The following is a 12,327-nucleotide window of genomic DNA, read 5'->3' on the forward strand; positions in this document are numbered from 1 at the left end:
CTTTGAGCTAATCATGACTGAAGCTCCCTATGAGCGCTTGTAATGGTCAGGCTGAGTTGGCTTGGCTTTATGATCTCACAAGCCAGCACTGATGTACCTCAGTCGCTTTCACCTATGACTGTGATTTAAGTGTGTCTTATTTCTCTTTCTGAGGCGGCGTATGTGTATATGATTTGCAGTGTATAATTTCCACATGTCTATGTTTATGACCTGGAGTGACAGAATGTGTGTGTGTGTGTGTGTGTGTGTGTGTGTGTGTGTGTGTGTGTGTGTGTGCACGCTTTAGTATGCATGCGCAGGATCTACTATATCCTCTGCCCCCTTTTTCAGGTGTTCACTCAGTCCTTCACTGCCAGCTATGCCATCCACACAGTGGCCAGTGGGTAGGTAGAGGCACGGTGAGGGTGAAACCCTCCTGCATGGGCTGCACTGTGCACGTGCACTACCAAGCAACAGCTACCGAATGAAACGCCACCTCCACGACTAGGAGTCTGTCGGCCTCCTGTGTGGGTCCCTCACTGTCTCTCTTCTCATCCCCACACTCTCTTCCACTGACTGTCGGGCCTCCACTCCCTCTATCAGTGGCAACATCTCACTATCAGGGAGCTGTCAGGATGATGACTATCAGCTCCCAAGGTTCCTATTCCATTAGAGAAGGAAAGGAGTTTTTCAGCCCTCACCATGAAAGTTTCTGTTCGTATAGCTTTCCCCCGACAAGGGAATGGGCGTTCAATTTGATTGTGTACAACAACCTGAGGCTACTGCCGTGTAGTTATTAGAAGAGTACTAAAGTCCCAGGAGGATGTGTTAGAGACTGAGAGCAGTGCAGTGGTGAGATGCAAGAGAATGCCTTGTAGCAAATGAGTGTGCGCTTGCTCCTGGAGGAAAAACGTGTGCCTGAGCATCAAGTTATGTCCGTCTGCATTGCATGACTAGAGTGTGTGCCTGTTCTCTCTTTGTTGCATTTTTGTGCATTTGTTGGTTTATGTTTTGGCATTTGCATCTTGTGATTTTTTTAACGCTACCTTTTAATACATAGCACCAAATCAGCATGGACAGTTTCTGAAGAAGCTCTCCTGTGGAGCGCATCTTTCTGCTGTGATGGTCTTTGGGATGCTGCTGTCACTGTTAATTAGGTGCTCACAGGTTGTGTGTGTGTGTGTGTGTGTGTGTGTGTGTGTGTGTGTGTGTGTGTGTGTGTGTGTGTGTGTGCATGTGTTTCAGGGACATTGCGGAGCTCACGCCACCAGATGAAGAGACGGCTGTGCTTCAGTATGCGGAGTGGGGGCCTCAGGGGAGCCAGCTGGTAAGACAGCCCCCGCTCTCATGCCTCCTATCTGAGCAGGGACAGGCGGCTTGCCTCCCACTGCTGCACCACCAGGTGCCACGGGTAGCCTACACAGAGAACTGCGGGATGAAATGGGATGGTTTTGTTTAGTTTGGGGCTTGATTTTTGATATTGTATGTGTACAGAATACCATGTGTTTTGAATGAGATAGTGTAAATGGAAAAACAACTGAGGTTTGTGCAAGTTGAAGTGAAATGTGAACTATAACTGATTTTTCTGAAGTTCCACAGTTTAAGGTAATAGGGTTAACAAGGTAATAGGGTTAACAAGCCATTAACATGCCTTTTCTGCTGATTGTTTGGGTGTGCTAGTGTGTGTGTGTTGGGGGGTGTATGTGCAAAGGTTTGTCTATATATTTGTGTGTTTTTGTGTGTATGTGAATCAACCTTGAAGCCACTTATCCTTTGACCACTGCGTAAATAGAATTGATGATATTATAGTCCATCTGTCCCTGATACCACCCTATTATTCTCTCTCTCTCTCTCTCTCTTTCTCTCTCTTTCTCTCTCTCTCTCTCTGCTGTTGCTGTCAGGTGTATGTCTTTGACAATGACATCTACTACCAGCCTGATGTATCTAGCCGAGCAATGCGTCTCACCTCAACAGGCAGGGAGGAACTTGTGGTCAATGGCGTGACTGATTGGACCTATGAAGGTTTGTTATTCAACTTTTAAGAAAAGCAACTTGCTTTTAATCTACTTACTACTTTCGATATGATTTCTAATGTAAATCTCTGTTTGAAATTTCAGAGGAGGTTTTGCTCTCCTATAAGGCTCTCTGGTGGTCAGTAGATGGTGCCCGTCTGGCGTACCTCACGATCAACAACTCCGCCACGCCTCTAATGGAGATTCCTCACTTCCTGGGTGGAATATATCCTTCCAACATCTTATACCCATACCCTAAGGCACGACCTAATTTACATTCCATTAAAAAGTCAACAAGGGCTCGGCAAGATGCTATTTTTTTTCAGTGCCTTCCTTTTTTGTCAGATGTTCTGAGTCCGCCTTCATCTGCTCTTTCTGCAGGCAGGATCTCACATCTCCTCTGTCAGCCTCTTTGTGGTGAATCTCTATGGGCCTGCCCACACAGTGGAGATGATTCCCCCAGATTCTCAGAGGGCCAGGTACTGGCCCCTGGTGCATCCCCTCTACACTTAGACGGAGAGATGACCTAATTGTGCTGTCATGATGCTGTGCTGTGCTCCGCATCTGAATAATGCTGAATAATTCTGTTTGAAACATTGTCATGGCAGTTCTTGAAACCAATCTACCGCCTGTCATCTTATTTTCTCTTGCTCTATTTCCGTTTTTAAAGTTTAACTCCCCGTCGCCCCGAAAAATTCAAACACAAATTAAAATTTCCCTGTGCTCATATGCTCCCTTTAATCTGTCTATGTTTGTGTGCCTTAGAGACAGCTACATCTCGATGGTTAGCTGGATAAGCAGCACTCAGCTAGCTGTGCGCTGGCTGAATCGGGTCCAGAACGAGTCAGTGCTCTCCGTTTGTGAGGCCACAACTGGGGCCTGCTCTGAGGTGAGATGACAGAGGTCAAGCATCTGCTGCCCATTGGGTATATTTATCCGTGCAGCTCTCACTGATTTTCTCTATTCTGCCTGTTGGGTTGTGAGCGTCTTCTTTAGCCTCTATACAACGGAGCTGTTTTAGCAGCAGATCTTTTCTTTTTGTAAAAGATTCAGAGAGAATCATCTAACTCGCTCCCTCCCTCCCTGGAAGATTCTGGTTTCTGTCCAACTAAACCTTTAAGGACATCCTCACTTTTTAAACTTTTTTGTTCTTTCTACCTCTCCCCCCACCACTTTTCCCCCCTCTCTCTCTCTCTCTCTCTCTCTCTCTCTCTCTCTATCCCTCTCTAGCTCTCTCTCTCCCTCTTTCTCTCTCTTAGTATTTCATAGTATGACATTTGTCACAGCTCCAAGGTTTTTCATTTACTGTCACCTCTGCACAGTCTCATCTTTGAAAAGATGAAAGTATCTGTGTGGTTTATTTTATTGATGTCCTTTAGCTTCTGTCTTCTCCTGTTGTATCCCTAGAAACACAAAATGACTGTGGACCTTTGGCAGACTCAGCAGCAGGTACATTGCAGTGTTTCGTTATTTACTGTCACAGGGACCCACATTTTTTTACCCAACAAGTATTTCACGATAAAATGATGTCCGTAAAAACAACATTGTGGCCCTACTGACGTTCTGCCCCTAGGGCGATGTTGACGGTTCTGTTTGGGTGTGGTCTGCAGGAGGCGTCGTTGTTCTCAGCAGATGGCTCTGTGTTTTACTTGACACTTCCTGCCAAACAAGGGGCGCGCGGGGAGTTCCGCCACATCGCCAGCCTATCCTCTCAGGTCAGAGTGAGGATGCGTCATGTGTACACCAGCACTACATGTGTACTTAATACTATGTCCTAAATAGGAAGGCATGAAGCACATCTGCTTTATGAGACGATCTCTTAGGATGGTATATGTCAAATAGTGTGCATTATAATTCATACCTCATTCTTTAGATGCTGTTCTTGACATTTATTATGTGGGGTCACATAGGCCTGTGTATTAGCTTACTGTCTGGAGAGGCAAGGAACATAATGTAAAACCAATTTGTTATCATTTGCAATTGTAACACATATTTTGTCTGTGTTACCTAAATGTTATAAGACTTTCCCTTACATGGTGGGATAAAAAGGCCGATCTTATTAATTCAGGCTGTATGTGTATCTGTCTCTCAGTTTATTTGTTTTACCCTCTTCACTTTGAATTTAATACCCACTCACATCTCCCTTCCCTTCCCCTCTCCACCCCTTTTATTTATGATGGCATTTCAGTTTCCACTCTCATTTCCTGCTTTTTAATCTTTTCTCTCTCTTTTTTTATCGTCTGTCACTCTCTACCTGCTCTCTTTCAAATTTCTCTCTCTCTCTGCAGCCTGTCCTCTCATCTGTTTCTCCTCGCTTTCTGACATCGGGCAACTGGGATGTCACCGCTCTCTGCGCGCTGGATGAGGACACTGGGAAAATGTACGAGAACCTTTCGGAAGTGTTTAAATCAGGGTGTCGACATCTTGGAGATGCTGCGCTTAATGACCACAGAGTCATTTTTCATTGCGCCCTTGTTCTGTGTGCCTATCAAGAGGCACTGCTAATGCATAGAATCAAGCAATATGGGGGGGGGGGGGGGGGGGATAGTTATAGCGGTTTATGGGGAGCCGAGGCGACATTTAATTAAAAACAGACGTGTAATTTAAATTCAGATCAGCTGCGATGGACAGTAATTGTGTGAGTGGCTAATTGCTTTCTGGCAATGAGATAATAACACTAAAGTACTATGAGATTATATGCATTTGAAATTACGGTGGTGGTGGCATTTAGAGGATTCGGTCTCTGAATATGACAGCATGGAATCGGTTTTCTTTAAATATGATCCCACTCACACCCGATATCAACTGCAACTTGTGACAGAGGACATTTCTGAACTAAAAGTTTCCAAAGTCACACCACCATATGTTATCACAGCAGTGACTTTTTACAAACTACACACTTGTGGAGTTGGTGGAGGTCAGGCTTGTGACTCTTGATGTTTTGGGACCACACTGACAGCAGGTAAAATGGTCTAATAGCACTGCAATGGAGGGGGCCAAGTAAATGAGATGCATGCACCAGATGGTCTCTGCCTCTCTCGAATGCCGAAGGACCGTTGTTTCCAAAACTGCTGGTGTTGACCTTTTCTAGTATACATGAAGTAATACCTTACTGATAATAAATCATGTTCAACTGACAGAAAAAAATATCACCATTTATTCTGAATTGGCATCCTCTGTTCCCAATGTAGAATTAATAATATGGGATGTTAGGAAACTCTTATGGGACGTGCTTTGGCATGTTATCTTAACCAGACACTAGCGTGGTGACATGGGGAATGTTAGAAAAGCTGTAGACCCCTGTCAGGGTACCATAGCTGGAGACATTGTGCATTGTGCATGGCCGAGACCATATTTGTTTCCCTGTCTCTATTTGTAGTTACTTCATGAGCACAGAAGAATCCAGACAGAGCCGACACTTGTACAGGTAAGACTGTACCGCAGCCTCTCATCCATAATTGAATACACACACACCGCGTGATGCCTGGCTCAGCTCTTCCTCTGTTCCATTTCTGCAGTAAATTTGCATCAGAATGTGCTTGACAGTATTTGCACACAGACTCATTTTCTGTTTCCATAACGTGTCTCCCTTCTCGTCTGGTTGTTGTTATGTTTGCCTAATCCAGACTTTATTTAATATGTTAGAATATATTCCGGAGAAACAGGCATCCTATTCTTCTAATTCTCAGACAATGGCGTCTCACACAGCTGTCAGAATATTTGACATTAAAATCCGTTAGATTCACTTGGTTTGGTTTTAATTTAATGGGGGGAAAAAGACCATAGTTTCCTATTCTAGGTGGGAGAGGCAGAAGGCATGGCAGAGAGAGGGTTTTTCTCCTCTCTGGTGAGCTCCAGGCTCTAAGCCAACCTAATTCATTTATGGTGGAAAGGGCCAGTGGCCTGTCCGAGTGAATGGAGGCATGGCTCGCCTGTACTGGATGGGGGTAAAGTCATCTGTGGCCCCTCGTGATTTATGTGCCCGCTGCTCCACATTCTGTCACTGGCTGGGTTTTCAGTACCGTTTTATTGCATGGCTTCAGGAAGGAGGAATGCTGGGGCGTGGAGAGTGGGTTTCTAAAATGGGGATTAACAGCAGAATGGAGTGCTCCTGGGCACGAGTGCTCCTGGTCATTTCATAATGATATGAGGGTGGTTATTTGTAGGTCAAAGTTATTATGCAAAGAGTTCTCCGAAAAGGGCAGCCAAGAGTTTGGACAATGGCTTTCTCAGCATCAGGTCCAGTTCATTATTTAACTCACAGGACAATTTCTGTGGACCCCTTCTGTATGTAAACCACTGTGTACTGTGACCTTGTCTGTGTTGTTCTTGTTCAGTGTGGAATTAGGGGGTGTTTTCCTGCGGCAGTGTCTGACCTGTGGCCTCGTAGACGACTGTAACTTCTTCCGAGCTCAGTTCAGCCCAAACCTCACCTACTTCACTCTCCACTGCTTAGGTAAGGGTTAGGATCTGTGTTTCCTGGAGTGAAAGAATTCTGGGAAATGCATGCCATGTTTCGACTCTCTCACTAATCTTGTACTTGTGTGACCTTCACAGGGCCTGGAGTGCCTAAGGTGACCATTCATGGCACAAGTGACCCATCCAGTAAGTGAACACAGACACACACTCCCCAGTGCCCAAGAGCTTTTTTAAGTTTAGGGGTTTTCATCATACGTGTAAATGATTGAGAGTCATCTGCGGAAATTAGCAGAGCCAGAACCAGCTGAGATTTAACTCATAAGTGTGTGTGTGTGTGTGTGTGTGTGTGTGTGTGTGTGTGTGTGTGTGTGTGTGTGTGTGTGTGTGTGTGTGTGTTTGTATGTGTGTGTGTGTGTGTGTGTGTGTGTGTGTGTTCTCTTTAGGATACACAGTCCTGGAAGATAATGTTCCACTGGCTTTTGCTCTGGGTGGAAAGCGCCTTCGTGAGATACTGTACCATACCCTTTCAGCTGACAGCTACGGTAGGACCCGGCTCACAAATGTGTCTTAAGTTTTTCGCAGAAATGAAACGGATATTCACAAATAGTGTTGGTGGCGACTTAAATGTAATTTGCGTGTGAGTGCATATGTGTGTATGTGTACGTGTGTGTGTGTGTGTGTGTGTGTGTGTGTGTGTGTGTGTGTGTGTGATTGTTTGTGTGTATGTCCAGTCCAGTCATTAGGCCATATAGGTCAAACATACTATCAGTATACTATGAGTATCAACAAGCAGGATTCCAAGCTAAACAAAGTCACCCTTCTGAACTTAATGAAGTGGATAAAGTAATACACATACTGTATATTTATAAAGTAATACACAGAGGGGATCTTTTTTCAAAGTTGCCAATGTGCTTTAAATATGCTCTCTAAAGGAGTGGTTTCTCTAAAGTTCATGTGGTTTCTCTAAAGCTATCCTTTCTAGTACAACTCATTGTGAAATTTGTACTAACCGGAAACTAACATTTGGAAGAAATCGGCTGAATTAGGAGAGCTTTAAGCAATTTCTTTCTAAACTGTTTTCTTTAGGGACACAAAACAAATTGTGGGAACAGCTTTATTACCTTCCTTGGGAAAAAAGGGGAAAAAAGCAAAATAAAGACAAATTAAGAAGAGTCTAACTATCGATCGTGTTATTTTTTTCAGTTTGCTAATGAGAACCACAGGGAGCGTAGAACTTGAGCTCCTCTTGTCTCAGAGGGTAGAGGGGCACACATGGATAGATACATGTGTACGTGTGTGTGTTTTTAAGTATACATATACTGTTTATCTGTGTGTGTGTGTTTATAAGTATACATACGTGTACTGTTTATCTGTCTGTGTGTGTGTGTTTCTAAGGATACATACTGTTTTTCTGTGTGTGTGTGTGTGTGTGTATTTGTAAGTATATATACTGTATATCTGTGTGTGTGTGTGTATTTGTAAGTATATACTGTATATCTGTGTGTGTGTGTGTGTGTGTGTGTGTGTGTGTGTATGTGTGTGTTTATAAGAATACACATACTGTATATCTGTGTGTGTGGGTGTGCGCGTGTGTGTGTTTATAAGTATACATATACTGTATGTCTTTGTTTGTGTTTATAAGTTTACATATACTGTATATCTGAGTGTGTGTGTGTGTGTGTGTGTGTGTGTGTATGTGTGTGTGTGCGCGTGAGTGTTCTTTAGTATACATACACCGTGCATCTGCGTGTGTGTGTGTGTGTGTGTGTGTGTGTGTGTGTGTGTGTGTGTGTGTGTGTGTGTGTGTGTGTGTGTGTGTCTGTGGTGCTGTGTGGCTGTATGCGTGAGTGTTTACCAGAACACATACACTGTGCATCTGTGAGTATGTGTGTGTGTTCCTATACTTGAGAATGTATGTATTTGTTTCATGGACAAGTGTATTTCTGTGTGAATGTTCCATGTCCAGTGTGTCCATGTATTTGTGTGGAATGGTTAGTCTGATTATGTTTGTTTGTAATTTGTTAGTCTCTGTTAGTCTTGTGATTGTTAATCTATGCGTGTTTCAATGATCATGTGTGTGTGTGTGTGTGTGTGTGTGTGTGTGTGTGTGTGTGTGTACGCGTCCCATAACCAGAGTGCACAAACATGCGGCTGCTCAGGGGAACTCATTTAGCTGTGGTTAAGAGTCCCTGTGGAGTGAGGGTTTGGAATACTGATGAGTTCCTAAACAACCAGCATCAGCCTGCGGTCTCATTCAGCATCCCTTCTTACGAACCCCTCTGTTTCTCACGCTGTTTAAGGACTCCGTTGCACTGCCTCACTCTTTATTTGTTTTTGTGTCTTTTTAATAAAGATCTTCATGTCAAGCTGTCCCTGCCTAAAGGCTATGAAGGAGACCTGCACCCTCTCCTGGTCATCGTGTAAGCCAGCCCTCCACCTCCATATGCACGGCATGCACTGTCTTTTCCTGTTGTGTTTTAGAGTATAGTTCCTGCTCTCCCAAAAAGCTAAATGAACAAATAAAACCGAACAGCTACAATGAGCAGCAGTCTGTTCCAGCTGCCTGTACCGTTGGTTTATCAGGTGAGGGCCATGTGGGAAGCTAACAGAGGCAGTGAGCCAATGCAGTGATTAAACGAGATTTGGCATCAAGTCAATGTAAGCCACATTGGGCACAAGACAAATTAGTTTCAGCAGAATGTTGGATGTTTGACCCCTGATCAATGTCTCCAACTTCCCTTCAGGATTGATTGGTTAGATTTTGATAATCTGCACTGATTTGTTGAGAAAGGTAGCTATTAAGATTTAACCCTTAAATCTACCCTAGCATACCAGCGTATTCTCCACATATTCTTTTCTATGCCTCTCCCATCCTTTCCTCCATCTGTTTATCTCTCTAATCTTTCTCAGTGACGGTAGCCCAGGCAGTCAGCTGGTGACGGAAGAGTTCTCTCTGGACTGGGCACAGGTGCTGTCCAACTCCCACCGCACGGCCCTGGCCTGGGTGGATGGCAGGAGCAGGGGGTCCAGAGGCCAGAAGACTAGCCCCTTAGATGCTCGCAAACCTGGGCCACTCAGGATCAAGGACCATTTGGGCATGGTGGAGTGAGTTATGTCATTAGCTGTGAGTTCTCTTGGCCTTTGAAGTTACATCAAGTTTAGAAGGGCAACGTGCTGTGTATGTTTCTCTGTTGCAGGTGGTTGATGCAGCTGCCTTATATTGACAGCAGAAGGGTTGCTCTCTATGGAAAGGTATTTGCTCCTCTTATTGCTAAGGCAGGATTTTTTAACTTACACATTTTTGTAAAATAAATACCACATAATTGAACACATATGAAAATTAAATACTAAAAGCCTGCACTTATATCTTAACCCATAAACCATTAACGCAATATCAAAATAGTCAACTTTTACCTAGAAATACTTTCTCAGAAGTCTGCATTGACTTTGACATACATTGTCATTTTTTCCTGACAGGCCTTTGGAGGCTATTTGACCCTGAAAATGCTGGCTGGCACCAATCGACTCTTCAAGTGCGGGGTTGCTGTGGCTCCCATTACAGACTTCAAACTCTATAGTAAGCCCTCCCGCTGTTTCACCCCAGTGCACCGTGTGGCATACTAATATGATCGATCTCTGCCATTTGCCCTAACCTCTCCTCTCTAGTCTGCTCCCGGGGCTCTTCCATCCAGAGGACTTTAAGTCCACCGCAGCCTAAATTAGACTCAGTGCCTTTCGTGGCAGATGGAATGGCAATGAGATTATAAATGAAAGCTGCCTGCCTTACCTTTGCAGCAAAGTCCAGAAACACAGTCATGTTATTCTATTTTTTTGTCTCTGAAATAGGTCTGTTTAATCATTGGAATGGGATCCATAAAAGCTTAACAGCCTTGACTGAGTGTGTACGATGAAGTAATCAATCTTATGTGCACAGGTGCTGCTTTTTCAGAGAGGTACCTAGGACTCCCTGATAAGGAGGACCATGCGTATGTGGTAAAGAGTCTCTTCAAAATGTACTTTCACAACACTGCACACATTCACACACCCTGGCATAGAGCAGACACAAAGCATGGCCATCACACAGTAAATGCTCATGCATTTGCTGACACACATCTTTATATTCTCTAACTTCATTTCTGAGGAGTCCAGATGTACAACTGAGTGCTCAGCAAGGGCCATGGAATTTAATTTTGTATGGGCAAATAGTTTGCTGGGGGGTAACTGAGAAAGTGCACAGATTTACTTTTTTTGTCTGTCTCCAACTGTGATTTCACTCCTGTCACCTGTGACTTATGACTGTCCATAAAGTAAGAGTGCAAGTTTCATTGTTCATGCTGTTTGTGTTATTGCTGTGTCTTGGCAGGCAGCCTCCTTGCTTGAAGATGTCACCAAATTAAAAGATGAGCAGTTTCTTCTGCTGCACGGAACGGCAGATGGTATGCACTATGAAATCAAAAAACAAAATCAATGATTTTTAATCAAAGTGAAAGTGGCTGCAATTGAGGTGAAATATTCAGTACATGGATTTCCTGCATATGCTGTCAGCGAAAAAGGAAGTGTTCGATAAGAGTGGGATAAGATAGAATTTAAAACATACTTTTTCATTTTTGTGCTCTTTATATGAATGTCGACATTGATTTTAGATGTTTTGTGTGTGTCAATGTTTGGGTTGTTCTTGTTCTTGTTGTGTGTGTGTGTGTGTGTGTGTGTGTGTGTGTGTGTGTGTGTGTTTGTGTGTGTGTGTGTGTGTGCGTGTATGTGTGTGTGTGCATGTGTGTACATTTTGCATTCTCTTATTTTTATGTCTGCACGTGTATGCGCGTGTATGTATACAGTGGGGAAAATAAGTATTTGAACCCCTTGCGATTTCACAAGTTTGGCCACTTGCAAAGAAATGTGTGATCTATAATTGTAATGGTAGGTGGATATTAACATTGAGAAACAGAATATCAACAAAAAAATCCAGAAAAATGCATTTTATAACATTTATGACTTTATTTGCATTTGATGCAAAAAATAAGTATTTGAACCCCCAAAACTGACTGACAAAAATGACTTAGTACTTGGTGGAATAACCCTTATTGGCAAGCACAGACGTCAGACGTTTCTTGTAGTTGGTCACCAGGTTTACAAACATCTCAGGAGGGATTTTGGTCCACTCCTCTTTCCAGATCCTCTCCAAATCTTTAAGGTTGTGTTTTCAATGGGAGGGAATGAGGGAATGAAGTTCAAGCCCAATATTCCACGTTACATGGCCCCATCCATAGTCCCCTTGATGCGGTGGAGTCGTCCTGTACCCTTGGCAGAGAAACAGCCCCAAAGCATAATGTTTCCACCTCCATGCTTGATGGTGGGTATGATGTACTCTTTGGGTCATATTCAGCATCCCCCCCCCCTGTCAAACACGGCAAGTCGAGTTGATGCCAAAGAGCTTGATTTTGGTATCATCTGACCACATTCTGTCTCCCAATCCTCCCTCGAATCATTCAAGTGTGCAATGGTAAACTTCAGATGGCCCTGTACATGCGCTTCCTTGAGCAGGGGGACCTTGCGAGTGCTGCAGTACTTCAAAAAATTACGGAATGGTGTGTTGCCAATGGTTTTCTTGGCGACTCTGGTCCCAGCTGCCTTGAGATCATTCACAAGCTCTCCCTGTGTAGTTCTGGGGTTATTCTGCACCTTTCGAATGATCACTGATTCCGCACGAGAGGATATCTTGCATGGAGCCCCAGACCTAGAGCGGGTGACAGTTGTTTGGTGTTGCTTCCATTTATGAATAATCGCACCAATAGTTATCTGCTTCTCACCAAGCTGCTTGCCGGTGGTTTTGTAGCCCATTCCAGCCTTGTGCAGATCTACAATCTTATCTCTGACGTCCTTGGACAGCTCTTTGGTCTTGCCCATGGTGGTGAGGTTG

At 43.9% G+C, this 12,327-nt stretch overlaps 1 protein-coding gene across 1 annotated transcript in view; it reads left to right on the top strand.

Annotated features, from left to right (window-relative positions):
* The window catches only part of LOC308377033 (inactive dipeptidyl peptidase 10), a gene marked incomplete at both ends in the record, with an annotated part of 30,168 nt that overhangs the window by 17,238 nt on the left and 603 nt on the right, over positions 1-12,327 (top strand). Inside the window, 19 exons of the mRNA XM_080853574.1 lie at positions 331-383; positions 1,225-1,306; positions 1,881-2,001; positions 2,097-2,251; positions 2,373-2,470; positions 2,757-2,880; positions 3,399-3,440; positions 3,602-3,706; positions 4,280-4,371; positions 5,371-5,418; positions 6,329-6,447; positions 6,549-6,596; positions 6,854-6,952; positions 8,764-8,830; positions 9,321-9,515; positions 9,608-9,662; positions 9,888-9,987; positions 10,345-10,403; positions 10,774-10,846. Coding sequence (XP_080709700.1) covers positions 331-383; positions 1,225-1,306; positions 1,881-2,001; positions 2,097-2,251; positions 2,373-2,470; positions 2,757-2,880; positions 3,399-3,440; positions 3,602-3,706; positions 4,280-4,371; positions 5,371-5,418; positions 6,329-6,447; positions 6,549-6,596; positions 6,854-6,952; positions 8,764-8,830; positions 9,321-9,515; positions 9,608-9,662; positions 9,888-9,987; positions 10,345-10,403; positions 10,774-10,846 — 1,735 coding nt within the window. The remainder of the gene's footprint in view (positions 1-330; positions 384-1,224; positions 1,307-1,880; positions 2,002-2,096; positions 2,252-2,372; positions 2,471-2,756; positions 2,881-3,398; positions 3,441-3,601; positions 3,707-4,279; positions 4,372-5,370; positions 5,419-6,328; positions 6,448-6,548; positions 6,597-6,853; positions 6,953-8,763; positions 8,831-9,320; positions 9,516-9,607; positions 9,663-9,887; positions 9,988-10,344; positions 10,404-10,773; positions 10,847-12,327) is intronic.

The sequence above is a fragment of the Sprattus sprattus genome, assembly GCF_963457725.1.
Source record: "Sprattus sprattus genome assembly, chromosome: 16".
In the NCBI taxonomy this organism is placed as follows: domain Eukaryota; kingdom Metazoa; phylum Chordata; class Actinopteri; order Clupeiformes; family Clupeidae; genus Sprattus; species Sprattus sprattus.